General features: G+C 46.9%; 8 protein-coding genes across 8 annotated transcripts, besides 3 other annotated features; 2 read left to right on the top strand and 6 right to left on the bottom strand.

The window, feature by feature from the left end:
* The first annotated feature begins 81 nt into the window (after positions 1 to 81).
* On the top strand, positions 82 to 1,924 carry TSTA_019410 (disulfide isomerase, putative). Its single transcript, XM_002484067.1, has 3 exons — positions 82 to 402; positions 459 to 466; positions 530 to 1,924. The coding sequence occupies exons 1-3, from the start codon at positions 259 to 261 to the stop codon at positions 1,722 to 1,724; spliced, it is 1,347 nt and encodes a 448-aa protein (XP_002484112.1). The 5' UTR covers positions 82 to 258; the 3' UTR covers positions 1,725 to 1,924.
* Positions 1,925 to 2,068: 144 nt separating this feature from the next.
* On the bottom strand, positions 2,069 to 5,336 carry TSTA_019400 (nucleolar ATPase Kre33, putative; the record flags this gene model as incomplete). Its single annotated transcript, XM_002484066.1, has 2 exons — positions 2,069 to 2,273; positions 2,347 to 5,336. The coding sequence occupies 2 exons, from the start codon at positions 5,334 to 5,336 to the stop codon at positions 2,069 to 2,071; spliced, it is 3,195 nt and encodes a 1,064-aa protein (XP_002484111.1).
* A 401-nt stretch (positions 5,337 to 5,737) lies between these two features.
* On the bottom strand, positions 5,738 to 6,527 carry TSTA_019390 (uncharacterized protein; the record flags this gene model as incomplete). Its single annotated transcript, XM_002484065.1, has 3 exons — positions 5,738 to 5,918; positions 5,993 to 6,080; positions 6,176 to 6,527. The coding sequence occupies 3 exons, from the start codon at positions 6,525 to 6,527 to the stop codon at positions 5,738 to 5,740; spliced, it is 621 nt and encodes a 206-aa protein (XP_002484110.1).
* A 290-nt stretch (positions 6,528 to 6,817) lies between these two features.
* TSTA_019380 (uncharacterized protein) lies at positions 6,818 to 7,278 on the bottom strand (the record flags this gene model as incomplete). The annotated part of the gene is made up of 2 exons (XM_002484064.1): positions 6,818 to 6,972; positions 7,050 to 7,278. The coding sequence occupies 2 exons, from the start codon at positions 7,276 to 7,278 to the stop codon at positions 6,818 to 6,820; spliced, it is 384 nt and encodes a 127-aa protein (XP_002484109.1).
* Positions 7,279 to 8,132: 854 nt separating this feature from the next.
* TSTA_019370 (endo-1,3(4)-beta-glucanase, putative) lies at positions 8,133 to 9,494 on the bottom strand. The gene is made up of 4 exons (XM_002484063.1): positions 9,155 to 9,494; positions 8,862 to 9,097; positions 8,385 to 8,808; positions 8,133 to 8,328 (listed from the first exon to the last, which is right to left on the bottom strand). Exons 1-4 carry the CDS (start codon positions 9,275 to 9,277, stop codon positions 8,167 to 8,169), a joined length of 945 nt encoding a protein of 314 aa, XP_002484108.1. The 5' UTR covers positions 9,278 to 9,494; the 3' UTR covers positions 8,133 to 8,166.
* Positions 9,495 to 12,247: 2,753 nt separating this feature from the next.
* TSTA_019360 (Golgi complex component (Vps8), putative) lies at positions 12,248 to 17,309 on the bottom strand (the record flags this gene model as incomplete). Its single annotated transcript, XM_002484062.1, has 3 exons — positions 12,248 to 16,471; positions 16,527 to 16,965; positions 17,013 to 17,309. 3 exons carry the CDS (start codon positions 17,307 to 17,309, stop codon positions 12,450 to 12,452), a joined length of 4,758 nt encoding a protein of 1,585 aa, XP_002484107.1. The 3' UTR covers positions 12,248 to 12,449.
* A 1,078-nt stretch (positions 17,310 to 18,387) lies between these two features.
* Positions 18,388 to 19,512, top strand: TSTA_019350 (uncharacterized protein). Its single transcript, XM_002484061.1, has 2 exons — positions 18,388 to 19,017; positions 19,066 to 19,512. Exons 1-2 carry the CDS (start codon positions 18,498 to 18,500, stop codon positions 19,425 to 19,427), a joined length of 882 nt encoding a protein of 293 aa, XP_002484106.1. The 5' UTR covers positions 18,388 to 18,497; the 3' UTR covers positions 19,428 to 19,512.
* TSTA_019340 (DNA-directed DNA polymerase theta, putative) lies at positions 18,388 to 22,758 on the bottom strand (the record flags this gene model as incomplete). The annotated part of the gene is made up of 9 exons (XM_002484060.1): positions 18,388 to 19,516; positions 19,563 to 19,677; positions 19,735 to 20,155; positions 20,213 to 20,665; positions 20,717 to 20,878; positions 20,931 to 21,102; positions 21,156 to 21,624; positions 21,671 to 21,853; positions 21,925 to 22,758. The coding sequence occupies 9 exons, from the start codon at positions 22,756 to 22,758 to the stop codon at positions 19,485 to 19,487; spliced, it is 2,841 nt and encodes a 946-aa protein (XP_002484105.1). The 3' UTR covers positions 18,388 to 19,484.
* Positions 18,529 to 18,550: a microsatellite.
* Positions 22,579 to 22,613: a microsatellite.
* A 2,622-nt stretch (positions 22,759 to 25,380) lies between the features above and the next one.
* Positions 25,381 to 25,503: a sequence feature (GA-rich).
* Between the last annotated feature and the right edge of the window lie 1,080 nt (positions 25,504 to 26,583).

Below are 26,583 nucleotides of genomic sequence, written 5' to 3'. Positions count from 1 at the left end.
TAATCAGTCGGGGCTTGTTTATCAGATAAGCAAGTGCGGAGAAAGACCTCCTCGGCTTCCCCGCCAAGAGCTTCATCCTTTAGGACACCTTGCAAGAGACAAGGCTGTTTCGGAGGCCACCATTGACTTTTCCTCATTATATACTTCCTCTTACCTGAAATCAACCAATGTATTATGCAACAACTATAGCATAAACTTGCCTGCAATTGTTGATCTGTGAATATTACCAGTGTCAGTGTCTGCGTGCTCTATCTCGACATGCCAAATCACCTCTATTTTGCGTTGCTTGCCTCTCTGCTGGGAGGGGCATCAGCTGCTGGACTATACACTAAAAGCTCACCTGTGCTTCAGGTGGATGCAAAGAACTTCAACTCACTAATCAACAAGTCTAACCACACATCAGTATGCAATTCCCTCGAATCACTATTGCGACAGCAGCTAACGAGTGAATCTTCTAGATTGTAGAGTATGTATCCCTCACGTAATTTCGCATTTACACCGGTAAATACTCGATTCTAAACGATGATAGATTCTATGCGCCATGGTGCGGTCACTGCCAAAACCTCAAACCCGCCTACGAGAAGGCCGCCAAAAACCTCGAAGGTCTAGCCAAAGTAGCGGCAGTCAACTGTGACGATGACGAAAATAAAGCTTTTTGCGGACAAATGGGAGTCCAGGGATTTCCAACCTTGAAGATCATCGTTCCTGGTAAAAAGCCAGGCAAGCCGCGAGTAGAAGACTACCAAGGCCAGAGATCTGCAAAGGCGATTGTCGATGCGGTGGTTGAGAGGATCCCGAACCACGTCAAGAAGCTCACAGACAAGGATTATGAGACTTGGTTATCAGCCGATGAGTCTCCGAAGGCTTTACTCTTTACCGAGAAGGGGACCACAGGAGCACTTCTGCGTTCTCTGGCTGTTGACTTCCTTGGGGGTATCAACTTTGCGCAAATCAGAAGCAAAGAATCTAAGGCAGTTGAACAATTCGGCATTAATTCATTCCCAACTCTTGTACTCCTACCCAACGGAGCCTCGGAGCCGATTAAATATGAAGGCGAAATGAAGAAAGCGCCCATGCTCGAATTCCTCAGCCAGGTCGCAAAACCGAATCCCGATCCAGCCCCAGCCGCTCCGAGAAAGAAGTCGAGCTCACCGAAGAAGCCTACCTCATCGTCCAGCTCAACTGTTACTGATAGCGATAAATCCACAGACTCGCCGAGTCCGAAGGTGGAAGTGGCTCCGGAGGAGAAACCAGTCAAGATCCCCGTCAAGGCTCCCGAAGTCGCCCAGCTCTCTACCCCTGAGGATCTTGGACCAACTTGCCTCAACTCCAAATCGGGCACCTGCATCTTGATTCTCCTACCAGAAACAGAGTCCGCTGATGCCGAGCTCCCTTCACCGGCAAAGGAGGCATTGTCCAGCGTCTCAGAACTCGCGCATAAACTAACTGGTCACCATCTCCCCTTTTACAGTGTACCAGCAATTAACTCTCACGCAAAGATACTACGTACCGAATTGGGACTTTCTGAGCCAAGCGTCACGGAGATCATTGCAGTCAATGGCCGACGAGGCTGGTGGCGTCGTTATTCTTCGGAGGAAGGTTTCGGCCTTCACAGTGTCGAAGGTTGGATTGATGCTATTAGACTCGGTGAAGGATCAAAAAGTAAGTTGCCTGAGGGTGTGATCAAAGAAGAAGAAGAGGAAGTGTCACATGATGAGCTCTAATTGCTTATTGCGCCTATACTGTATGATACCTAGGTACAAGGAACCCGTGTGAGCGTGTAGACAGGGCAGGAGGACTTGAATATACTAAGCAGTTTGAATTATCAATTGTATCGAGTAAGGTTACCGAATGTATTAACAGACTTGTTTAAATATGTATATTGATTATTTACAACATGTCATACATATAGTAAGCGAAAAGCCAATTGCCCTTTGAATCTGTCTCAACGCCGAATGGTCTCATATCCCAGAGAAAACAATCATCAAAGCAGAAACGCCTATCACCATATGCAATGACCCGATTTTCAAAACGAATACTTTTTTGTTCACTTCATCGCCAAGTCATTTCACTTCTTCTTCCTACCCTCAGTCCCCTTCTTGATTTTCTTCTGGATCTTGGAATCGATTTCCTGCTCATATATCTCTCGTGCGGTTTCACCTGCCTTGCGCTTGGAGGACTTAGTACTCTTAACGCTCACAGTAGCTGCGCCGCCTTTACGAATCTGTTTCTCAGCTTCTTCCCAACCGGCTGTTCCGTTATTGATCTCGTATCTGGAGACTTTTGATCAGTTATGTTATTCTTTTTCTGTTATAAGCTTATTATCGATGCTTAGGTGTAACTCACCGGTCAAGGGGGAGAGCATCAATCAAAGCTCGTTGTTTCTCCTTTAGTTCTTTGTCGATTTGTTCTCCACCTTCGCGCAGTTCTTCTTCCAAGCCTGTTTCAAGAGGCTGGAATTTATCCTCGACGACATCGTCGTGAGCACCAGAGGCATCGGCGGTGTTCACCTTTTCAGGTAATGTTGCAGCGACGGCGCCTTCAAGTAATCCGCGGAAGTGAGTTGATATCTTTCTGATGATCTTGATAAACATGGCTAAAAGCTGAGAGGAAGGTAGATTTAGTTCTTTCTCTAGTTCATCAATATTCTTTCGCTGCAGACCAACTGCAAGCAGGATGCATTGTTGGACACCAGACAGGTTAACTTTGCCTTGAAGGCTGCCCAGGAAATAGAACTGGGCAATTATAGGGACCATGTCCAAAATAACATGGTAATCGAGCATGTTGTTTGCGTAACTGTCAAGGCGTTTGAGATCGAACGGCGAGAACGCGCTGTCCAGTACAAACTTTGTTAAAGGTGATGGCGAAAAAGATGGGTCTAGTTTCGACCCAGCAGTAGCGGACTCGCAAATGCTAAGCGACAGGACAGCCGGAAAATCTTTAAATTGATAAGAAAGAAGAGAGAGAAAACGTTTGTGGAAATCTCTGGTGTATGCACTCAGCCAGCTGATGTCGTTAGATCCTGCAGTCAACGCTCTAAGCATAACACACGAGTGTTCACCCGTAAGCTCGTTCGCAGTTTGCCGAAGATAGACTGGGCTGAAGGACGCTCGTTTCCAGAATTTGTGCAGCGACGGTGTCAAACCGTAACTGACACCGACATAATCAAGGGTATCGGGTCGCTTCTCAGACAATTTCCCGAACAACGGAGGCATGGAACGAATATCGCGTACGTGGATATCATCATCCAGGAGATTGGCATTCTCAAGTTGATCGTCTGTGACTCGAACCATCTCTTCCGAAGCATACGAGACGTCCTCGGAGAGATTTGCAAATTTGCCCTCGTAGAAATCAACAAGAAGTTCCAACGCTCGTGATCCATAGCCCATGTTCAGATATTCTGGATTCGTGGCTATACGAACAACACGAGCTCCTGATAATCCCGCGAAATCTTCGTCTTGGAACTGCTGACTGACAAGCCATGGAATAAGGTCACCTCCAGCACGTTGACCTCGGCTGAGACTGTTCATAACGCTCTCCCGACTGATGCGACCTTCCAAGGCAATCTGAATGACACATAATGGCTCAGGAAGCTTTGTAGCTTCTTCGTCGATGGGCGGGACCAGAACAAAAAGTTGATGAGCAGGCGCATCACTCATCAGTTGAAGGTCATTTGGTGAGTTTTTGTAATGACTGGCCACATACAAGGCCATCATCTGTTGGAGAAACTTTTCGGAAACGGGGTGAAAAGAGAAGAGCGTGTCACGGTTGACGTGCAACAGCTCACATTGAGATGGATGAGGGCATCCTTGCGTGTTCATCTTCGACTTTGGGAGAGTAGCATCCAGACACAGAACCTTGTTAAGCCACTTCTCCACAGAGTCGCCCGCAGCATAACGGATAGGTTCGGAGAGTGTGACTTCTCTCAAGGTTCTGCTACCAATGACACCTTTCTCTGTATGCTTTGCTGATTTCCCCGTCGAGCGATCTGCAATATCTGTATCGGCATCTTTGAGACTAGCACCACGGCTCTGCTCGCGAAGTTGTTGAATAAGTTTTAGTGATAGTGACCGACCAGTACCCTCATAACCATTGATGGTGGAGGCCATGAACACTAAATAAGGACCCAAAAGCTTTCTCACAAGTGGTAGAGGGATTGCAGCAGCTTCATCAATTACTAATAGTTCGGCCTGTCCGAGAGCATACGCATCCTGGGGTTGAATATATTGGATGGTTTGGCGATGGTTTCGGTGAATGTTGACACGAACAATAGCCTTGTTGAAAGCTGGATTCGTCGACTGCAGAATAGTATAATCAACGTGGTCTAGATAACCCAATGCATCGAAACCCTTGAAAACAAACTCAAAGAGAGTCTTCAAGTTCTCCGGACTGGGAGATGTGATGAAAATATTGCTGTATCCATGAGCAACAGCAGCAGCTATAGCAACACCCAAAGCGGCAGACTTTCCTCGGCCACGACCCGCGGTAAGAGTGACAGTACTTCGCAGTGTCTTCTCAGCGATGGCATCAACAAAAGTAAGTAGAGCCTTCGCTTGGTCAACCGTTTTGGCGAGTGTGACGAGAGACCCCACAGGCTGAGAATCTGCTAAGCTGTCTTTTATTTCCTGCAATTCCTTCTGCGCGGTTGATTTGTTGTCTTCGATAGGGTTCGGCAGCGGAAGTGGTGTAACATTCTTACCTCCCGAAATTGGTAGAACATTCAATTCATCGTCCACCACAAGACACGAATCGCAGCTTCCCAGGGACAAGATGAAACGTTCATTGAATCGTGCAACAACGTCGTCATGGGCTTCCGTTCGGTATCGCGAGTGAATATCCATCGAAAGTGTATATAGCTGCTTCAAACTCTTCATTCCCTTCAAGAGCAACAAAACAATGCCACCTCCCTCCACGGTCTCGATCGTCCTCGCCAACAAATTCGGCGTTATAGCTTCAAAATCCTGCAAAATACACATACCATACGTATTACCCAGAATCTTCTCGGTCTCCTTATAATAAACATAACGAATCTGATTCAAGCTGATAAAAAGCTCAAAGGCGTCCTCGGAATTTGGCTCTCGAATGCCCCGCTTGATTTCCTTTTTGATTTTGGCTTCTCGTTTCTTGCGATGACTGCTGAATCCGATCAGATCCTTCTTATAGGCCCATAGCACTGATTTGTTTTGTTTCACGTCGGCGCCAGACATGATCCAGTGCAGGTTGACGATTGCGTCTTTGGCGCGATCACCGACAACGACGAAGAAGCTTCGTTTTTTCTCTTGAATGCCATTTCGAATGAGCGCGGGGATGCGCGAGTCAATGGCTTTACGCGGCATCTTGAGCTTCGATTCCTCTCAATGACCGGACTTGGCCAGAATGTAAAGGAAGGAAAAAACGAAGACGTCGACGTGAGTTGAGAAAGTGAACTCGCTATTTGACAAAATTTCTGCTTATCTTTTTTTATTGCCAGTACTCACCGCTATCAGTCAGGTACTGTCAATTTCTTTGCTTTTTGATTGGGTGATCACATCTGACCGCTTTTTCACATGATATTCAAAATATGATTGGATACAAGTGTTGATTAATCCTTTAGTCAGTCTAACTACTTCTACTCAAATTCTAACCCTAATTTGACCATCTTAGCTGTCGAGAGACGTTTGCACACTAAACGGACTTGATCAGAATCCTTTATCTTTGATAAAATCTCCAAATTAATCTCGCTGAGAATATTCAAAACTCACTTGCGGGTGTCCTCCAAGTTTTCGTCCGGCCACTGAACAGCAGTGTACCGATGATCTCGCAACGACCGAGCAATAACAGCAACGAATTCAACCTGTGAGAACTTGGCACCTGGCCAGTTCTTGGCCGTCAGACTAAGGGATAAGAGTTCCTTTGGTAGGTTTGAAGAAGGTTTCTTCCTAAAGTTTGAGTGTCATGTTCAAGTCTGCTGTAGGGGTAGACATCCATCGTGACGGTTTCCATTCCAAGGGACCTTCCCAGTATAGTGGATGTGTGTGACTTCGCGAGTAATACCGTTATGACCCCTGTGTGAGTCGGAATTATGATTGTCTTTTTGTCAACTATTAGACTGTGTGGCTGATCATTAGTCCACTTGCGAGGGTCATGTATGGTGGAAAGAAACGTAGGGTCTCAAACTATATCTATCCATGAGTACTCAGTGTGGGGAAGAAGCAGCCCTGCACCGCTTGAGCTTTGGAAACAAGGTATCGTATTCCCATTGTCCTTCTGCAGGTACAAGCTGCCGTAGTACTTCCGCCACCCATTCTTGCACCTCGGGATGCGCAGTCCAAAAGTAGCATGGTGTAAGCAAAAGTCTTTGCCATAATATCGTATCCCGAAAAGTTGATGAAGAATATATTCCCAGAAATTTCTTCCACTGTCAAACCACCAAGTCTGTCACCCTCGAAAATTTTGCCTAGCTGTTGATCCGTGCGAAGAAATGAAGTCATAAGACCTCCCTTGCCAGGTTTCCCATCTTCCAAGGCAGCCTTCTCCTCCGAGTACATTTGGAGCATGTATTCTCGAAATTAGCTGAGGCCTTTGCCACAAGTTGCGATGACTTTGGCGCAAACCGGTAAAAGAGTATCTTGCGTCCAATAACCATGAGCATAACGCAGTTATCTAGCACCACTTTCAAAGTGCCTCGATAATCATCTTCCTCAGTATCGATGTCATTGTTTTTATTGGCGCTATGAAACTTGTAAGAATGCTGAAAGCCCATTGCAGCCAGTACGTTCAGTGAACGTGCGCGAGTACCTTCTGAAAAATTCCAAAGTTGCTGAGACGATTCGCTGGTCTATCGATTCAATATTTGGCGTGCTTGTTCCGACCTCCCCTTCCAGACAAACTCCATGGTGTTCTCATTGAATGGGCTCGTAACAATCTTCCTATGGTGTTCGCATTCTGTCCAGTGTGCAGTCGATATACAGGGCCCGTATATCTCAGCCAGTTCTATAACTAGTACACCCAGATCCTGATTAGTAATTGCAAAAATCGCAAGAGTTTCTTGAACTTACTGTACATCTTACTCGGACTAGGAAAATTCTTGCGTCGATTAAACATATCATAAGCCACATCAGCATCAGTAACATGAATATAGACTTTCACCGGTGTAACAAGCGCCCAGACTGGACCATATCGTAGATGAGAGTCTGCCTTATCTGCGAATTGCCATCCTCGACGTCCATATCGACCAAATGTGGCCCAATCGATGGGAAGACGATCGAGTACAGGCCAGAGGCGTGCTTGTAGAAACATCCACAGGAGGTTTGGAGAGTCGACTATGATGTGGACTAGAGGTATGTTTATAGAAGATGTATATCGGTAATTGATTTACAGTGCCACAATGGTCCATGTTAAGTAGCCAAGGGCCAGTCTGATGAGAGCTTGACGAATCATTTCGAAAGATAACATTTGAAAGTGGCAGCAAGTGAAATTTGGTGATTATACCTATAAACGATGACTCGAAAAGTAGTTGGCGAGACCCAAGAGACTGCTGGAAACATATCAAGCAGGAGATGCCCTCTAAATGGCTCTATAGCAACGATAAGATGTAGGCATAATATCTCCAAACAAGCATTGCGAATAAACTCTTAATGACAACTAATAGTTGCATAAGGTGGAACATGTACGCCCAAGTAAGACGAAGGATTCGAGATAACTTTTAGGATGAATATGGCACAGTATCAAACAAAGGTAACAAGCCTCAAGCCTGAAAGGGTACCGACATTGATTTGGTCCGATGAATAGTCATACAAAAATACCCGCACTGTTCAGTAGGTCTACTACATTAAAGAGTATAGTAGAAAGGACAGTAGACACTATATAAAAAATATCCACAACGAAGGTAAAACAAGTAGAGAGGCGACTAGTTGAGTTTTCAACCTTGCCATCTCTGAGAATAGAAGAAAAAGCCAAAGACAAAACACAAACTTGGTAGCGTTGTACAGGTATGTACTGCTCCAAGGCTGATGATTTGTACACTCATGTATGTATATGGCAGTCTGCTCATGTACAAGCAAACATCCTGTTCAGGCTTGGATATCAGACAAAACAAACTTCGAGCGTATATATGCAATGAAGAAAAATATCAAATGGCACAGATGCAATACTGTGTTCTTTTCCGTATTTCAGAAGGTATGCCGTCTAACTTTGGTAGACCTTGAGGGAATTGATAAGCCAATAAGACTCGGTAAAAGCAGATGGGTTGTTCTGGACATAAGAGTTGCAAGTGCTTGCGTAGCTGGAGCAAGTACTTGAGCTCCAGACGTTGCCGGCCCAGTCGCCACAGAAAGTGATATCGAAGACCTAGATGGCGGTTAGTTGTTATCGCAGCAAAGCTTAGTTGCTAAGAGTCAACGTACAATCTGATGTTGACTGAAGTGAGAGTCGATATCGCAGTTACCCTGGAAGCGAGCCGCAGGTTCACCCCAGTTACTTGGGTCAGGGCTATTGGAGTTGATATCAGCGGGGGCAGTGGCATGACTGAATTCGAAGACTTGAATGTAGTTATCAGTCCATTCCATGGCATATATGCCGCCCCCATTGGTATTGAACGCATCTCCGTACGTGGCAGAAGTAGTCGCATCGATACTGCAACCGGCGTTATTGGCCTGGCCCGCGGCGTTGACGTAGCAGTTGCTTGTGGCGAGGTGGCCGGTGAATCCAGAGTCGTTGATGCTGCAGCCGTTGCTGGTGTGTAGGGTCATGGCATTGGCGCTTTGCTGGCTGACACCTTCGATAATGTCGATTTCGCCGTTGTTTGGCCAGTCGCTTCCAACTGTCCAGCTATTAAATGTTAGATCTACCATCCCACTTTCCCAGCTTGTTCAACAACTTACAAAGCAGGCCAGGAACCGCAGACGGAACCTGGCATGTGAGCCAGATCAAGAACGAACAACCCCTTGGTGTAGGCAGCGTTGCTGGTCAGACGCACGCTCTGGCGACCGCTGCTCGAGGCAACATTGGTGTTATCAACACCAATGTAGGTGCCATTACCGCTCGCATAAATCAAGCCAGCACTTTTGGCGGTGGTCTCACTGACATAATCAACGAATCCATGGGTAGGGTCGGAGTCCTAGTCAGACTGTCAGCAGGTATGAGGAGATGGCACATGAGGGCACGGGGCTCATACGGTAAAGAAACTGAACTTGGAGAAAAAGTCCATGCCAGTTGGGTAGTTGTCCACCAGAGAATAAGTTTGAGCACTGCTCAAGCCGGCAAGGGCAGCCAGTTCAAGAAGAGTCGAAGCACGCATGTTGATCGAGGCGTTTTAAGGAATGGCTGAATATCAAACCGTTGAAACGTGTTTGTATTTTTCAAAAATCAAATTGATTTTTTGTAAGGGAATGTAATCTTCCTCGTCAGAGGAGTCAATATGACAACAGTACTAAGGAGTGGACTGTCAGAGCACCAGGCTCGGATGAAAAATTGAAGGAGTGAATATGAACGATCAAGCACAGCGTGAAAGGCGCAGAGAGAAAAGGAAGAGAAGAGCACCGAGTAGGACAGGGTCTGGACCCGTTATATAAATTTTTTGATACAGACATCCATGGATGTAGGCCATGAAGGAAACGTTCAATAGGAGTCTAGCATCTGCCAGGCCTAGGAGACTAAACCATAAGCCAGAGCCATGAGCTAGGGCAATATGACTAGGTACCCCACATGTATACTGAGAAAACAAGCGTCTGGAGCGATTGGACGAGGTCGAAGAACGATAAAGAGAGGGGGGAAAAAAGTCTCCGGCACATAGTAGATTGCTAGCCAGGGGATGGTGTCTAGGATGGGGCGAGTCAGCGCAGACGAAGTATCATCGGCCATAGAGTACTACCTACCGAGTCCTAGTATGTACTAGTATGCATAAAGTACACTATTTACAGAATACTACCATGACGAGCACTGAACGGTTGACGCTGGCCTCTGCATGGCCAGATCCGATGACTAGGGTTCTGGACCAAGACGATCAAATAGGATGGGACCAGATGGGTCGGGACTGCTAATGAAATTGCGAAACAGAAGACGGAGGAGCAATCCGATTGCTCTGAAACTAAGAAGATAATAAATTGACCAATATATGAAACAATCGAGTGAAAATCCAGAAGTGAAGAAAAGAATATCAGCGCTTGTTTCCGTTTCACATGCCGTAGTGACTGGCCAATCGGGGCGGATAGATGCGGTTTTGGGATCGTGATTAGCCCTAAGTCTCCCTGGAATAGTGCCCTAAGAGTCCCCCAAAATACTAGTAAATAGGCTATGACTTGCAATGGCCTCTTGTTTGATCGGCAAGCACTTGCAGTAGTTGTCAGACTAACTCTGATCGGGATGCTATCTCCGTCTTTTTTTGGATTTTTTTTTCTACGTATCGTACTTGGCTTTGTGGGTTAGTCAGCGTCCTTTGCATGATTTACTGTATCTACTCGATACATACCCCGAGCTTTGGATAGAGTTGATTTCTGGCATTTGCCCGACATTTGGTAGATAGATATTATAATCAATCAATAGATATCCATCTATCTCAGACAATAATCTCAATGAATACGCCTGACGTGGTCTTGAGTCACATTGATACCATAATCCAAGAAAAATTGCATGTAAAGGCTGATGTAGGAAGTCATCTATGCCACCTACCCATCTAGGCATATGCTCTATTACCGCGCGCGACTCTACAGCAGGTGCCTGGACTAATCTTCATAAACACTCTCGAATAAACTAAGTGTAGCAACGAAACACGATCAACTGGCTGAGAGGCTACGATGGGATACTCCACTCGTGCAGTCACTAGACGCTAACAACTAGGATCGTCAGCTTATCACTCAACTTCACCAATTGAGATACGGCGTCGATAGGAACGGTTTTTTTTGGGGGGGTTCAGGATGAGATGACCCACAGACAAAGTTCTTGTTACTTCATGATATTTTCGGCCAAGTTTACATGATACTACATCTATAACGAAAACAGAAGGTTGTTGTTCTCAACGTGGCATGGTGCCACGAAACATCAAATTATCATAATGTGGCGCCATATCCCTGACCCTGGTCATAATCAATGCTATGGCTTTTATCTAGGGTCGCCCCAGTTTCTGCGCTCCCAAATAACGAACTGCCGATATGAACAATCATTAAAATTCATGGGGTAAAAATCACCAGAGCCATAAATCTTCCTAAGGTAGGACAAGATACGTCAAATTATCGCGTGGCTTTTTCAGTACATATCTAAATTCCTTATCTGACCGGGCCATCGATGTCAAATTGACCGGAAGAACTGATCCAGGGCATGTCATTTGATACCTATCGTTCCCAAGAAGCGTGTGCCGTGTAACTCGTGGTCCGGGCAGATGGCTATACCATAATAATCATTAACTAGTACATACGGGAGTACATGTAACTTATTGAAGAAGAGATCAAGAATAGAAAGGACGATAATCCCCGAGAACATGTCAATTCTATTTCTTCTACCTTATGAGCAGATAGACTCTAGGATACCGTCGGGAAGCCGAGAGGCTCTCTCGGTAATTTAGTGGTCCTTAAGCATGTCTAGCGACACTGTTTAAGCAACGCTAATGTTTCACGGCAAGTAAGCAACATACGTACTGGAAAAGCCTCAATATAGATTGTTCATTGCTTCCCAAGGTTACTGTACTCCGTACAAAGTATAATTGAGATTCAATGACTAAGTGTCCGCAGTTTGCCATATTGAGATCTATCCATTCTTGTGTCATTTATAATGAATATATTAAAAATAAGAAAGAGTCAGTGAGATCTGATAAAACTATGCAACCATCCACGGGCAAGTAATTATGGGGTTGCACAGATGAACTTCTTCAGAACATTGAAGCCCATACCTACCTCGGTATGATCAATATTAATCAAGTCGACCATGAGTGACTTCTCCAAACAAAATAGTACACACTAATTAGTACTTCGTGATACCTACCAAAACGCTGACAGGAACGAAAAAGTTCTCAACACCCTAATTTCAAAATTTCATGCAGGTAGAGCCGTGTCCCGGCTCCGAAATAACGTTGCATTTGAGAAAAAAAACCACTCAACCGCGACATTGCACTAAGTTAACTATTGAACACACTCACACACGCATGATCGAGATCCCCAGGGGCTTATTTCAAATTTGGGATAATGATATAGATGAGGTCGTAAGTTGGACGGTTATGCTGTGGTCACTTGGGTAGTAGTCGATTAACGGGACTAGGGATTTGGTCATTGGACTATGTGAAAGGAATCTTGTAAATATACCGTAACTAGGTAACTACCCCGTATGAGTACCTGATGCAAACTATATACACAATATATCCATGCTAGATAGGTTACATCGTAAGTTAATGAGATAACATACAGCCAACCAACCAACGCAAAAATACCGATCAAGTAGCGAACATTAGATAAAAGAAAGAAAAAGAAATTAAGGTACGGCCATCATGTACATGTCGTGCATACAAGTTCCCGAGTCGTTTCGTGTCCATGAGAATCAAGTATTTGCTTTTGGTGTGACTGTGACTCGCCATCATCTCTCATCTTCGACACTAGACAAGGCCGATGATAAAGATGGCGACATGCGAATACCACCACTGGTCCGGATCCAACAAATCCCGCTGTGTTCTCAGTAGTGTCGTTTAGCGATGCATCGTCGGCGTCACCACCGCTACTGCTACCGGTGATAGTCAAATTTCCATCATCTTCGTCTCGATTCTTGCCTTTTCCTTTTAGGAGTACACCCCCATTATCAACTTGTCGCGCACTTCGTCGTCGACGGTCTTCGGCATCTAGCCTTCTTTCCCATGCTGTCCACTGAGATGCACCGGCTCCAGGACCCCAGATACGTCTTCGGCAAATTTCGCATACCTGTCCTTTAGGACGCCAGCCATGTTGTCGGAGCTTAGTCACCTCGTTGACATGGACAAAGAGATCCTTGTCTAGCATGCCGTTTGCCAGAGATAGTAAGGATTCTTCATATGTATATGCGGAGAATATAGATGCAAGGACGGAACGCAGTTCGGATAGTGAGGGGGATGTAGTTGCCGCTTGGGTAAGGAAAGCGCGGAGAATGCGTAGGAACGATACGCCCGTTCGTTCACCGGGTGATGGTCCTCCAGCTGCCGTGCTGGTTAGCAGGGCAGTAAAGACTTTTTGGACTAATTGCCGGAATGAGGAGATCAGCTCCACGTCACCATCAGCCGCCTTATCTTGATTATCAGATAGCAGTAACGACTTCAGTTTCTCGGGTGTAGACGTCTTTTGTAAAAGCGATGAGACGTTCCTCGCCATCCCTACAACGGCACCAATCAAGTCCAGCCAGAGATTCTCCTCGAATGTCAGCGGCTCCTGCAGTGTCATAACAGAAGCGCGTTTGTTGCTTCCCGCATGACCATTACGAAGAGGTTGCGCTTGCGCATTCTTTGTTTGTCCCTGACACAACCATATTCCAACACCGGAATACTTGTCCACGCTCTCGAGAAGGTCTCCAACAGCCTCAAAAGTACCAGCGACATCGGGTGCTTCCTCTGCATTGGTGAGAATTCCCATCAAGCCGGACTCCAGTGTGCTCAAGTACGCCAGCAGACGGTCCATGGCCTTGCGGACCTGCCCTTGTCGTGCTAAAAGTACAACTGCCGCATCGACAACACCGCTTCCTTCTATCGCAGGTAGAACTTCGTCTAACCGCAATTCGTTGACTCGGAGCGTGTCAATATAATCCGCCACATGAGATCGATTGTACCGGCACAGTAATTGTACATATAGTTCGACCATTGACCTGTCTAGCTCTGCAGGGGCGACCTTCACATCAGTATCAGAATCCTGTGGCTCTAGCAATGTCTCCAAATAATGGTATTGCTTGTAATCGTCTTGCTCCAGCGACTTCAGGAAAACCGCATGCAATGAAGGTATAAGCTCTTGAACGGTGCGCGCAGTTTTCGAGACGTTAATAAGCGCCAGCTCGCCCGCCCGACTCTTGATCACTTGCATGACCTCTTCTCGCTGTTTACCGCTCAGCGCGCTTCTTGATCGCAGACATTCATATATACACGTAAAGACGTCCTCTCGCTCACTAGTGTCCTGAAGGTAAGTAACAATAAGCTCGGCATACTGTTTCTCTGCGCGATAGGTAGATTTCAGAACACGGTAATAACCCGCTTCTTTGAAAAGAGGTATCAGACTCTGAAGATCAGGCGGATGGTAGATAGATAGTAAATATTCCACGCTAAGTTGACAGTCCTCTGCAAGCTCTGAAGTAGGCCATCGACAGAGTCGTTCAAGTACCTGATATAACGTGGAGCCCGAAAGTAGAATGTATTGAGGGTACTTTGGCAAATTTCTCGCGATGAACATATCGAGAAAGATGGTCTCGTGAGGACCAAACTCGCTGTTGCTCATAACATCTAACAAAACGCTAACGAGGAATTGGCGATTAATGGTCAGTCCTGAGCCTTGCTCAGATTCTCCGTTCCCGACATCAGCCGAGTCATTCAAGAAACTATCTTCAAACGCCTCATTCAGCATGCTCATGAAACTGGAGGAGTCGAATTTGAGGGCTGTGCGAAGCGCACCGAATGGTTTCTGCTTCGAACCAGGCAGATGCGTTCCTGTGAAAAGGTAGGTGTATAATGTTCGCTTTGCGTTCACTGCCTGATCCTCACTCATTTCTTCCCCGGTGGGATATGTGCGTCCGGTGAGTATAAACGAAAGATACGGGAATACCTTCATCGCATTCTCATATTCAATTGGCTCAAAATTCGAGCCATTAACATCCGCGGCAGATTCAATCACGCGGGTCGCAAATGCCAACAGCTCCTCCAATGGTCCGACATAATCCGATAGCACACGATTCCAAACATAGATATAGGCATCATACAGGTTATGTTGTTTACATAGCGTAGTCACCTGGTCAATGTCCATAGTCGTAGGATCAAGAAGGCAAATCACCTCCTCCAGACGAGCCGAAGTATAAGTAGCTGAGTAGTGGTTGATTAGAGCTTTCAGAGCCGTCGGGGGTATAGATCTGACTTTTTCCTCTCGTAAAAAGGGCTCGAGGACATCCAAGAAAATCCCTTGCGAATCGTGTCCCTCGTACCATTCATAGACCTCGTCCCAGAGGTAATCAAAGTTCTCCATGCAAACACACGCAGATATACTTGCGTCAGCAAGAGCCTCCAATTGTGATTTTTGAACACGCTCGATGCCTGCATCTTCGTTCCTTCCAAAGGCAAATTTGAGCGAGGCAGATACCATCTCCAGTAGTTTCTCTTCAACAACAGAATGTCGCAAGTCGTCTTCTTCGGGAAGACCAACTGTCAGCTTCTCTGCATCTCCTTGATAATAGGACGTCGCTAGTCGAATTGCCGAGACAAAGTCACCAGTCTCCATGTACGCAAGCAATCGATCAGCCCAGTTAGACAGACTTCCCACGGACAGCTCATTGTAGCCTAGCAGGAACAGGCGACCTTTGTAGGCCTTTAAGCTATGGTAAAAAGCATCTGCAACGACTCCATGCATTGTCGTATTCTCTTCATCATACTGTTCCACCAACGTACGAAGGTGAGACGAAAAGATATCTGTGTGGTAAATATGCTTGTGAAGGAGGTCAAAAGAGTCTGTCACGCGCAGAGTCCTGTCTTCGAGGATCAACAACTGCTGAGTTATAGTCAGCACAGCCAAAACAGAACGACTCAACCACTGTACGGCAACAATGGCTTCGTTCGCCCGCCAGCGGCTTCTGGGACGAAACTCGAGGACGGGCGGGCGATCCTTGGATAGTTCGCCGTCTACATCTGATTCATGAACGTCAAGCACAGTCAAGACATTCGACCAGCAGTACACGAGTTTTGTATTCGATACCTCCTCTTTCCCTTTTAATCTGATTGCAGGGAACCATGCTAATGCAGCACTCATAACGCAGTGAGACCCTACCTCCTTCGGCCGTGGCGCTTTGAACTGAGTATGTGCTACGGGAGTGGTCGAAACGATAACAAACAGATATGGAGTAAGCATTGCGACCAAGCCAAGTCCATCCGTTGACTGGTCAACGTTGCCTAGAGGCAGAGGTGAAAAAGCCAAAACAGAACTGGGTTTTCTTGGCTTGACTTCCTCTGAAGGAGGTTCTGGGTATCGTCCCAAGATTCTAGTTGTCTTGACCGTCCTCGCAACTGCACCCATACCTCGCGTTGCCAAATGCGAAAACGCCATGCCGCGATCATCGGCAGAGACCAAGGCGGTTCGTCTGGTGCCTAAGAAACCGATATGAACGACAGCAACACCGGCTACGTGACCATCAGGAGCACCCCCATGGACATGTTGAGCCATCGGTACCGGCGGGATATGAAGAAATGGCCGCGAAGCCCTCGAAATTTCCCATGTGAATATTTCACCTTCTGCGTGTCCTACTGCGACAGTTGTATGATCCGCCGAGATCGCCAAGGAGGTAATAGCACCAGCTTCGACAGCTATATATAAATTAGTGACCATTATAAATCCAAAAAGAAGAGAAAAAGAACGAACCCTTTGTTCCAGGACCAATGATAGTCTTCAGATTTTGCTGATAGTCAAAAACAAGAACAATGCCTTTGGACGTCCCCAATACGATAGCAGTCGACACACATATACAAGTTGGCCGTCCAAAATTCCGTCGACCTATTTCCGAAAATGATTGCGCTGCAATCTTGCGCAGTTTTGTCCATCGTACAACCTCCCAGGGAGTTTGGGGTGTGTCAGGCTCAAGGTCGGGAGTGCTGGAAAGCGGGGGTTGACTGGCAAACGACGAATTGCGAGAATGTGTATGTAATACAAATGGAGATGATGGGCGTGGACTACTGAATGATGACGAGGATAGTCTCGATTGAAAGCGTAGGTCGAATGGACGGTGCGCGGGGCCGGGACTCGATCTGGCAGAGGCTCGAAAGGCTAGGGCGCTACTACTCGGTGATGACTGAAGAGATCCCTAAGCCGATTAGAAACTGCCAACAAATTTGGCTCAGCATCACTCACATGCAAAGATGGTGTATCGTCCGGTATGGACGAGAGCTCGTCGGCGCTCGCTGGTGCCTGTGGTAGAAGATGAGGAGTACCTTCTTCATCTTGATTATCATAGTTCTGATTATCCACATTCACTGAGGGCAAATCATCCACCGATTTTTGCTCATCCGCGTCTTCGTTCTCTAGTTTGTCCGCATCCGCGTCCTCGGACTGCCCATTGACATGGGTAGGAAGGTCGTCGTCTTGCTGGCCGAGATCAAGCTCATCCTCGCGGGCGCCTTCATCATTCCCCTCGTTCGTGGAGCTCATCGGCAGTGCAGTCGAATGTTCATTGCTTCGCAGGACAGGTCAAAAGAGATCGCGCGGCTCTCGGCTGTTCTTGGATAGGTCGTTTCAGAGCTATGGTAACCTGATATGGTTGGCTATCGACTTTGAGCTTGTTGATGTGCTGATTGGAGTGATGGTGACGGTCGCATCGATGCCCAGACGGTGTGAATAGCACTACTTATGAGCTCTAGTGCTCAGATATGGACGTACCCACCGGAACTGGGAGCTGTTAGAGTCAACCAGAGCTGTCTGTAAACATTGATTGTATACAAGTCGGCGGTTGCCCACTTGCTCGCCGGTCGGTTGGCAGCTTGGTCACCGCCTTCCTTTTTGGATTGTGTTATCGGAGTCCCGCCACATCGAGCACAAGCCACACTCAGCCTTAATCGACGACCGACGACTCTTCACATTCAAATCTTTTGTCCAGTACGGAGTATATACTACTGTATGGATCTATGGAAAGTCCAGAGTCTCTACTAGAGCAATCACTACTCAGGTAGAGTGCAATAAGCTTCTCGGAATCTGGATACGAACATTTCAGGAACCTTGGCCCCTGCCACCCACAATCTATGGTTGCATTCGGGCCAGGACGAAATCATGAGGGGTCGATGGACCATCTCACCTCTTTTTAACATCAATCTGAGTCTCAACTAAGAAATACTCGGAATACCTATCATGCACTTTGAAGACAGTGCCCTCGAGCTCCAAAGATATGTGTTTCAATCAATCCCAGCACGTGTTTATCCAGCAACCAATCGCCAGGCATACTTCTCACATTCCTCTGCTCAAAACACAATCTGCATGGCAGACTACCAATGCATAGTCACAATACTAATCAATCAAGGTAGTATTTCCAGCCAAATGACTTTGATCTACGCGGATCTGATGATCAACCCTAAACCATTTTCTATCTATTGATTCACGCGATTGCTACATATGACTGGCTGGAAGAGGTGGTCGGTGTGTAACCCAGCGGGACGCGTGCTATACTGTTGTTGTTATAGTAGGTCAGCATTAAGCTATAGGGTATAAATATGCGTATGTATCCTGTAGATGGTCTGAAGATAGGATGTATTCAAATCTCTCATTATATGGGTACTAAACCTCGAGATTATATACACCATTAAAAAAACAGTATCTAACAACACACCCAGACAACCAACAATATTGATGCGTCTCACAACAGCATTTAGCCTGCTCACAGCAGCAGCAGCAGCAGCAGCCCAATGCAACGGCCAAACCGCCTACTGCAGCCGCCCCTTTTCCAACATAACCTTCATCGGCGCCCACGACAGCCCCTTCATCGGCAGTGGGCTAAGCGACAATCAAAACATCAACATAACCGCTCAACTAGACATGGGCATTCGCTTCCTGCAGGGCCAAACACACTACTTCCTCAATGAATTAACAATGTGTCATACGAGCTGTATACTCGAAGACGCTGGCCCTCTTTCGGGGTTCTTATCAGAGATTAAAGTCTGGCTGGATTCGCACCCGCAGGAGGTTGTGATGGTTCTAGTTACGAATGGCGATAATGTCGGAATTGGGAATTTTAGTGCGGCGTTTGAAGAGAGTGGGATTGATGGGTATGCGTTTGTGCCGAGTACGAGTCCCGGTGTGTTGCCGATGGGACAGTGGCCCACGTTGCAGGAATTGATTGATCAGGGGAAGAGGGTTGTTGCTTTCTTAGGTATTTCTTGACCTTTCAGAATAGAGGAAAGGGAACTGACGAGATCAGACTACGGCGCAGATATGTCTTCAGTCCCATACATCCTCGACGAATTCTCGTATTACTTCGAAACACCCTTCGACGTCACGGACTCCACTTTCTCGGATTGTAGTATCAATCGTCCCTCAGGCGCAAGTGCTGATGGTCGTATGTATATCGTCAATCATTTCCTAGATGAAGACATTTTGGGCATTGATATCCCCGATCGCGCTGATGCGGCTACTACGAATGCTGTTTCGGGGACGGGTAGTATCGGTGCCCAGGCACAGCTCTGTGAAGGGTTGTATGGACGTGCGCCAAATGGGATATTGTTGGATTGGACGGATAAAGGGGATGGGATTGGGGCACAGAATGCAATTAATGGGGTATGATATTTGTCCAGTATATATATACACACTTAAATGATGGTAGAATTGAGCCGAGATTGACTACTCATCAATCTCAACCTGCATTTGGCGTTCTACACAATGTCAGCCAGAGGCAAACAGTAGAGCGGACAGACTCACCATATATCTTATTGGCAGATGCAATAATCGCCTCTGCCTTACGAGCCAATTTCGCCGCATGCCGTTCAACCTCTTTTTCCGTATTCGTCTGAGACTGACTTTTCCGAGATCGAGCCTGACAAAACTTACTACTACCGACCAGACGAAGACGAGGAAGAGGGAAAAAAAATACCATCATGAGAACAGGGACAATATCCTTCGCATCCGCAGATGCTAATGCCCGTACACTCCGAAACCCATTCTCCCATAATAATCTAGCTGTCCAACTCTTGACATGGGTCACTTGAGCCATTTCGAGAAGATCGTCGCGGGCTCCGGCTTGAAGTCGGTCGCGCATATGCTCAAGGACAACGGCGAGCATACCCCACCCCATTCTTTGGCAGAATTTTACCATCCCTGCTGCGAATCCGTGACATGTTTGCGCTAGGGTCTGTACGATGCCTCGTGGAACGTTGTATCGGCTTGCAATAGTCGATAAAGGGACTTCGTTGCAAAGATCACGCAATTGGAATGCGGCGTATGCTCGACGGTATATTCTAGATAACTGCTGTTGTTTCGGATCATCTTCCTTGAAATTCCGTCCAGTGTGTACCCTATCATTTGGTAATATTGCGTCAGCAATGCACTCACTCGTTGCTTGATGAACATACATATTATTCACAAACCCAGGCTGTACTCCAACAAACAACAAGGCCCGAATGCCACTCTCATCCAAAAGATCCAACTGATCCCGAAAAATAAGCCAATCAATATTCGTATTCATAGCAACACTCAACGGCGTAAACATGTAAAAGATATGCATCTCGCCATCCATGACAAAGGCCTGAAGAGCCCGTTTGAGTTCTTCATATACAAAGACTCCGTCATCGGGCGCAAAAGAAGATGCGACAATAGCGGCACCTAGTTTTGTCGATTCGTAGGAATTGTTGCCGTCGTCGCGGAGATGGATTAATTCTGTGTCGATTAGTTCTTGTAAGCTGGAGTCAATTAGTTTTTCCATTTCGGCTTCTGAGCGTGTTTTGCAGAGGAGTGTGCATCGCATGAATTCGTCGATTGCTTCGCAGCCGGATACCAGGCGTGTAGCGATGCCTTCTAGCAGTGCCCTAGGATCGTACGTATCAATAAAGTTCCTATTAATGAGTCACAGGACTCACCTTTTGACACCCTTGTTATCCTGTGCCAAACAACTATCAATAGCCGGGGTCTCGGCATCCCAGATTTCAGAGATTGCTTCCAAATCCGCCTGTTGACAGATGAGGTATGTTTCACCAACGGTGTCCTTTCCTTTGCGTCCTGCGCGTCCTCTCATCTGTCGTCTGTATTGGTAAGTATACTCTGCAAGTAGAAGATGTCTTATGATAAACATACAACAATGCAGGCCCGACGATATCACGACCCATCCTGGCACCTTGCATAATGACCCGTCTGGCAGGCAGATTTACGCCCGCTGCAAGACTGCATGTGGCCACGATCACTTTGATGGTGCCCTGGTCATATGCTTCGGCAACCAAATCACGCTCTTCAGTGGTTAATCCGGCGTCTAATAGAAATATCAGCATCCGTTCTATACATCTGACTAAAATGGTCCCGTACGATGAAATGCAACCCCCTTGATGATAGTATTCTGAAAAGCAGGATCCAATCCACATGGCAGACTTCCCAACTCATCCAACAGATCCAGTCGCCTCTCCAAAAGCTCCGAATCTAGTGTCGACGGTGAAGGCATCGCTTCACTGATCAATTGTGCATTCATCTGACAGGCATGTCGACTGCCGCAAAATACCAACGCTCCAAAACCCGCAGTAGCTGTCTCAATAGCCAGTGATACCATTGCGTTTGCGGTAGGATGGCTCAACGCCTTAAAAGGGGACTGGTCAATCCGTCGGCAGGGTGGTACAGTATCCTGTACTGACTGTAGCTTTGTGGCAGTTTGAAAGAATTCCTTGGAACTAATGGCCGGATAAATTGAGTTTTCGTAAACCAAGTATTCCTCGATCGGCACTGGCCGATGCGTTGAAGCATGAAAAGAAGCGCGAAGCCATTCAGCAAGCAGTTCGGTATTCTTCTTCGTCAGCTTTAGTTACACCGGATTTGCTAAAAGCACTCACGGAAAGAGTAGCGCTCATGCCAATGATCTGAATATCTTGTTGTAACAGCAGCAACTTCGTGACCATCAACTCCAGCAGATAACCGCGACTGTCATCGTCCAGCATATGTATTTCATCCACCACCACTACGGCCAGGTCATCGATGTTACACTCCGCGATGGCCGTATTGACCAGAGCATTTGCCTATATCCAAAAAAGAAAAGAAAAAATGAAAAATGAGATACGCAACTTCTACAGGAGTATGGCAAACACACCTTCTCAATGGTACAAACAGCGATATCAGTGTCGGCCCAGGTAGCTCGTGATTTACTCCCACCGAAAAATCCGGTGACACGAATCTCCTTTGATGGCTGTTTCCATTTCTGTTTCGCAGAATCGGGTGTGTCGACATTTTTTTCGACGTCCTGAACAATGCGACGAAGCCATTTTAGCTTCTCCTGCACTAACGCAATATACGGCAACACTAGAATAGCCTTGCGATGAGGATTCTCTATAACTCTTTTGAGCATCAATACATCCGCTACCAACGACTTACCGCCCCCTGTAGGCGCTGTATAGAGCAGATTTTTCTCGGCGGTCAAATGGCCGCGACCAAGTAGACAGGATGCCTGCCATGGGTAAATACTGTGGATGCCGACAGCCTGAAAATTGGCGACTAGTGCCGGTGGCAGGCCATATTTAGGATGTTGGAGAGACAGCAGGGGGTTGCTGGTGGCTGCTGATTGGCTTGGGGCAGGCGGCGGTGCCAAGGACGGGATTGCACTGACAGCATTATTATTAGCAGTCGATCGAATCGGGCTAGCCGCGATGCGTATCTCGTGAGTGGCTGCCGGCGCTCGAATGAAATTTACCGGCCGCCGTTTGGGACTGGGGGGATCGTTGTTGTGTCTCGTTCCTGTTGATCTGGGAGCAGCAGCAGTAGCAGCAGCAGCGGCGGCGGCAGTAATAGAGGTTGTCACAGATGTCGCAGGTTCCGTGTAGACCGAATTTTGGCGCGGTCGCTTGAATCCAGCGATGGTTGTTGTCTGTTGACGGGCGGTATCCACTGAGGTTTGAAAGCCATGACTCTGGACAGGAGGTCCAGACATAGTATCGCTCGCAGCGCGACAAAATACAGACCGAACGAGCCAAATCGTCAAAAGGAAATCATGTTTTATGTATCGGCAATGAATATATTGTCCAAGAAAGAGCCGGGTATAGCCTAGATGGAGACGTCAATAAACAGTGTTGATGTTTGATGTTGGTCTGCTTGCGCTCGGATATTTTGGCAACAAGGCAGGCTCAGGCGATAGACACCTGAGGCTGCATTGCGGATGGAGCGGCCAATCATAACCCTAGTTCCACTGTCTACAGACTCTACTAGTACTATGTACACAGTACACAGTAAGCCTGTAAGTAACATCGGTAGCCACAGTTGTATCAGATAACTATACCCCGTACGTTAATAAAACTAGAATATGATCAGTAACCTGCGCGCCGACGACAAGCGGTGACGGTGACTGCCCACGTATGACACGTTGACACTGAGGGTAAAAGCCCGTGTCCATGCAGACCACCACTACAGCCATCACATTGCTAACCGGTCAGCCTACAGCACTAAGTCTTACCGAGGTTGCCGCAAGAGTCAGTCAAAAGAGCAAATCCGGTCGTAAAACCGTCGTATTCCGCTTAAGTTCGTTGAATTGCTCTTTGATATATATGAGTGGGCACCCAGGCTAGTCTATTCCGGGCCTTAGCCTCGGCGCGGTTTTTATTGACCTTGGGTTCTGGAAGGCCAGACGAGACTTGTCTGTGTGGTAGCACTTACAATGGTTACGTCTGGGTTTCGATACAATAGGTTCTACGCGTGTATAAAATCCATAAATGACAGGCTGGATCATCTCTTCGAGAACGTAATCACTATGTGTTCTGCATATGTACGGAGACCATATTCAAAATAACCTCGCGTGATGAAGTGGCTAGCCCAGATAGAGAGTAGACAAGAGTTTGCTTAGGGCCAGGTCACTTGACCAGGGCAAACGCCATAGATCCTTGACCCTGAACCCTGAACCCTGAACCCTGGGTTTAGACCTGCCCACCTGGTAAGGTCTGATAAGCACAAATGCCGGCTCAAAAGCTCACCATCCTCGAGTCATAGATAATGCGATGCTGTCCTGATATATAGAAAAGTGGCAAAGTAAAACAGCCGCCGGCCCGCCAACACGGAACAAAATTTGTCAATGGCGCTCGCTGATTGGTCCAAGAAGGGGTCAATAACCCCGGGCAAGTGGAAACGGCTAGTCGAACAACCTCGATCGCTCTTCAGCCTATCACCAACTCGCGTTTGTGCTTTTCGCACTCAGGTTTTCGACTTACGTACACGCTTACCACGTACTTGAATCTGCGCCCTTTTGCGTGAGGTGGAATTTACTGAAGTTTTTCCGGTGGAGATCGGCTCGCACTGGTCGCATTGCTTGAACCGGAGAATGGGCTCTTTGGCCGTTGGATTAATCGAGTTGACGGTACAGCCGACGAGATGCGATCGCCCACTGAACACAGGAAGCTGTCAATGTCGTACCTAGGCCCTGATTTGACGAGCTGTTGAGCACATATTCGAATATATTTCCCAAGTACGTAAGTACGAATGCTCGTCTGCTGTGCATCCCAATTAGGGCCACGGCTCTAATAGGACGTCAAGGCGATGGCTTGGCATCATGCAGGTCAATCCTCATTGCGCATTGTGAGGATCCTCCACTCCTATTTATTTCTCCATGTTCTGCTTGTTATTCATTCGGTACTCAGCAAAGATATATAGATAATAACAATAGTTGACTACTCTCTATTTCAAATTCTTCAACCGACAAACGATCGAATCACCACCCAGCAAACGGATCCCAGTCGACGGGAACGTGTGACGGCTGGCCGTGCGTTGCCATCTGGCATCCACATCCACTTTACTTCTCTTATGCAGACCTACGACTCTTGTTTCATCCTGGCCCATTATTCGGTAGCCATTGTCAAGCACTATTGTAGAGGCCTTGACAGAATGTCAGAATCGCACAATATGATTGAATACGTACATCTCCGTAGTTGTATCGAGAGAAATCCCCAATACCATCAATGCGTGTCTATCACGTAGTCTTGGCAGCTGCATTCCTGGTTCCGCAGGCCAGCGATGGCAACACATGCTACGCCTGACTAGTCAAGACTTGAGACAAAATAAGCAAAAGAGACTCTTCCATTGTACCACCCGCGTTCTTTGCCCGTTATCGCGTGCCCTGCTGTCTCCTCGTTATTCTTCCTCATCCGGCATTCCGTCGCCTTGTTCCAGATCTATCTTCCTGGCCTCGATTATTGCAATATTATCTCTCCGGCAGCCCGGGTAGAACCGTCCATTCACGAGCAAGGGACCGGGCGAGCCAAGCTGTCCTATTTATTATTATCACCATCGTCATTCCCTACCGGCACCATCAATCAACGTGTTCCCTACAATAACACCACCTAAGACTTAATACAACAAGCTCAAGGAACAAACAGAGCGGATAACAATAAGAGCCCTGGCTATTGAATATTCAAAGTAAGCACGTCAAGTCGTTTGCCCTTTGACGTTAGTATCCTGACTATCGGGGCTAGACTGACTAAGGCTCCCAGGCAAATAAGGCAATAAGCTCCATCGAAGGTTGGGCGGAACTTCTTTCTATTTTCTGCCTCGCATTTGATTCGATCATTCCCTTCTTCACCTTCCTACGTCTCCATCCTCTTCCTCTTCCTTACTCTTCACTCTCCTTCTTGATTAATCTTCTTCCTCTTTTCTCTCTCTCTCTCTATCTTCTTGTTGTTCCTCCTTCCCCTCTAGATCTTTCTTCATTATTCAACCGTCTCCTTCCACTCTTTCCCAACGCAGTCGCTTGTTCCGAATCTGATATCCTTGTCACCCCTTCACCACACGACTTTTCTCCATTATCGCCAAATCCACCATCTGTCATCTCGGATTCATCAACTCGATTTCTTGAGCCAGTTATTCGTAGGTTTGCTTCTTCTTCTTCTCTTCTTTCTCTCGTCTCCTGTCTTCCCTCCAACGCACAGGGACTCTCCCGCTTTTCTACTTACTTTCTCTATTCCCACCTCCTGCTTCGTTCATCCTGTTCACTATTCTTCTTACCTACTCGCTGAACCCTCTGATATCAACGTCTACACCTTCTAGCGATTCCTTCTCCTGCCCTCATTGTCGTTCTTCATTGTTGCGTCTCCCATCATTCTCGATTGAGGGGGTTTTTTTTTTCCTTTCGCCGCGTTCCCGCTCCACACGCGCCGGCGTAGATCAGACCCAAGCCGCTGGTGGCTTGCATTCTCTCAATATTTCTTGCTCCCTGATTATCTCGTCTGTCGTGATGCTCGCACCCTGATTAGGTACACACACTACTCGAGACTAGTACGATTTACCTCGTACTAAGTGGCTCCTCACATATTTTATTTCTCCCCGTACTATCCACGCGCTTTCAACTTTCTTATGCCCTCTCTATTCACAACAACCACGGCCTCCTGTTTCACTCGGCCTGTTCTACTTGATTCTCTATCATTATTATTGTCCTCGTCCCCGTTTGCTAGTCTGCTAGTGATTTTTCGGCCCACCTTTCGAGCTCCTTTTTCCAAGCTGGTGGTCACTGACCCTCGCCACATCTTTCCTCCCTGCAATCCCTCGCTATCCGTCACCCGCATTTTTTACATTATTCCTTGGTGACGCCGGATCTCAACCTCATCACTCTTTTCTTTTTGTGTCATTCGTCCGCCACCCCCAAGTCTTTTCCTTTTTCCCTTCCAAATTACTTGTTCCACCCCACATCGCATCGTGTTTCTTCACAACCCACTTTTACTTACCGCGTATTTGACTTTAGTGTTCATGTCAGTGTGTTCATAGGACAACACGACCAGTC

The sequence above is a fragment of the Talaromyces stipitatus genome, genomic scaffold, assembly GCF_000003125.1.
Source record: "Talaromyces stipitatus ATCC 10500 scf_1105507295549 genomic scaffold, whole genome shotgun sequence".
In the NCBI taxonomy this organism is placed as follows: Eukaryota; Fungi; Ascomycota; class Eurotiomycetes; order Eurotiales; family Trichocomaceae; genus Talaromyces; species Talaromyces stipitatus.
The sequence above is the reverse complement of the archived record's forward strand: the minus strand, read 5'-3'. Positions and strand labels throughout refer to the sequence as shown.

Excerpts from the sequence above, each read along its gene's own strand:
- TSTA_019410 (XM_002484067.1), top strand. The coding sequence starts at position 259 with ATGCCAAATCACCTCTATTTTGCGTTGCTTGCCTCTCTGCTGGGAGGG.
- TSTA_019370 (XM_002484063.1), bottom strand. The coding sequence starts at position 9,277 with ATGCGTGCTTCGACTCTTCTTGAACTGGCTGCCCTTGCCGGCTTGAGC. Across the intron at positions 8,809-8,861 it reads TGCGGTTCCTGGCCTGCTTT|CTGGACAGTTGGAAGCGACT; the intron begins GTAAGTTGTTGA and ends AACATTTAATAG. Across the intron at positions 8,329-8,384 it reads ACTTCAGTCAACATCAGATT|GTCTTCGATATCACTTTCTG; the intron begins GTACGTTGACTC and ends ACCGCCATCTAG.
- TSTA_019350 (XM_002484061.1), top strand. The coding sequence starts at position 18,498 with ATGCGTCTCACAACAGCATTTAGCCTGCTCACAGCAGCAGCAGCAGCA. Across the intron at positions 19,018-19,065 it reads GAGGGTTGTTGCTTTCTTAG|ACTACGGCGCAGATATGTCT; the intron begins GTATTTCTTGAC and ends TGACGAGATCAG.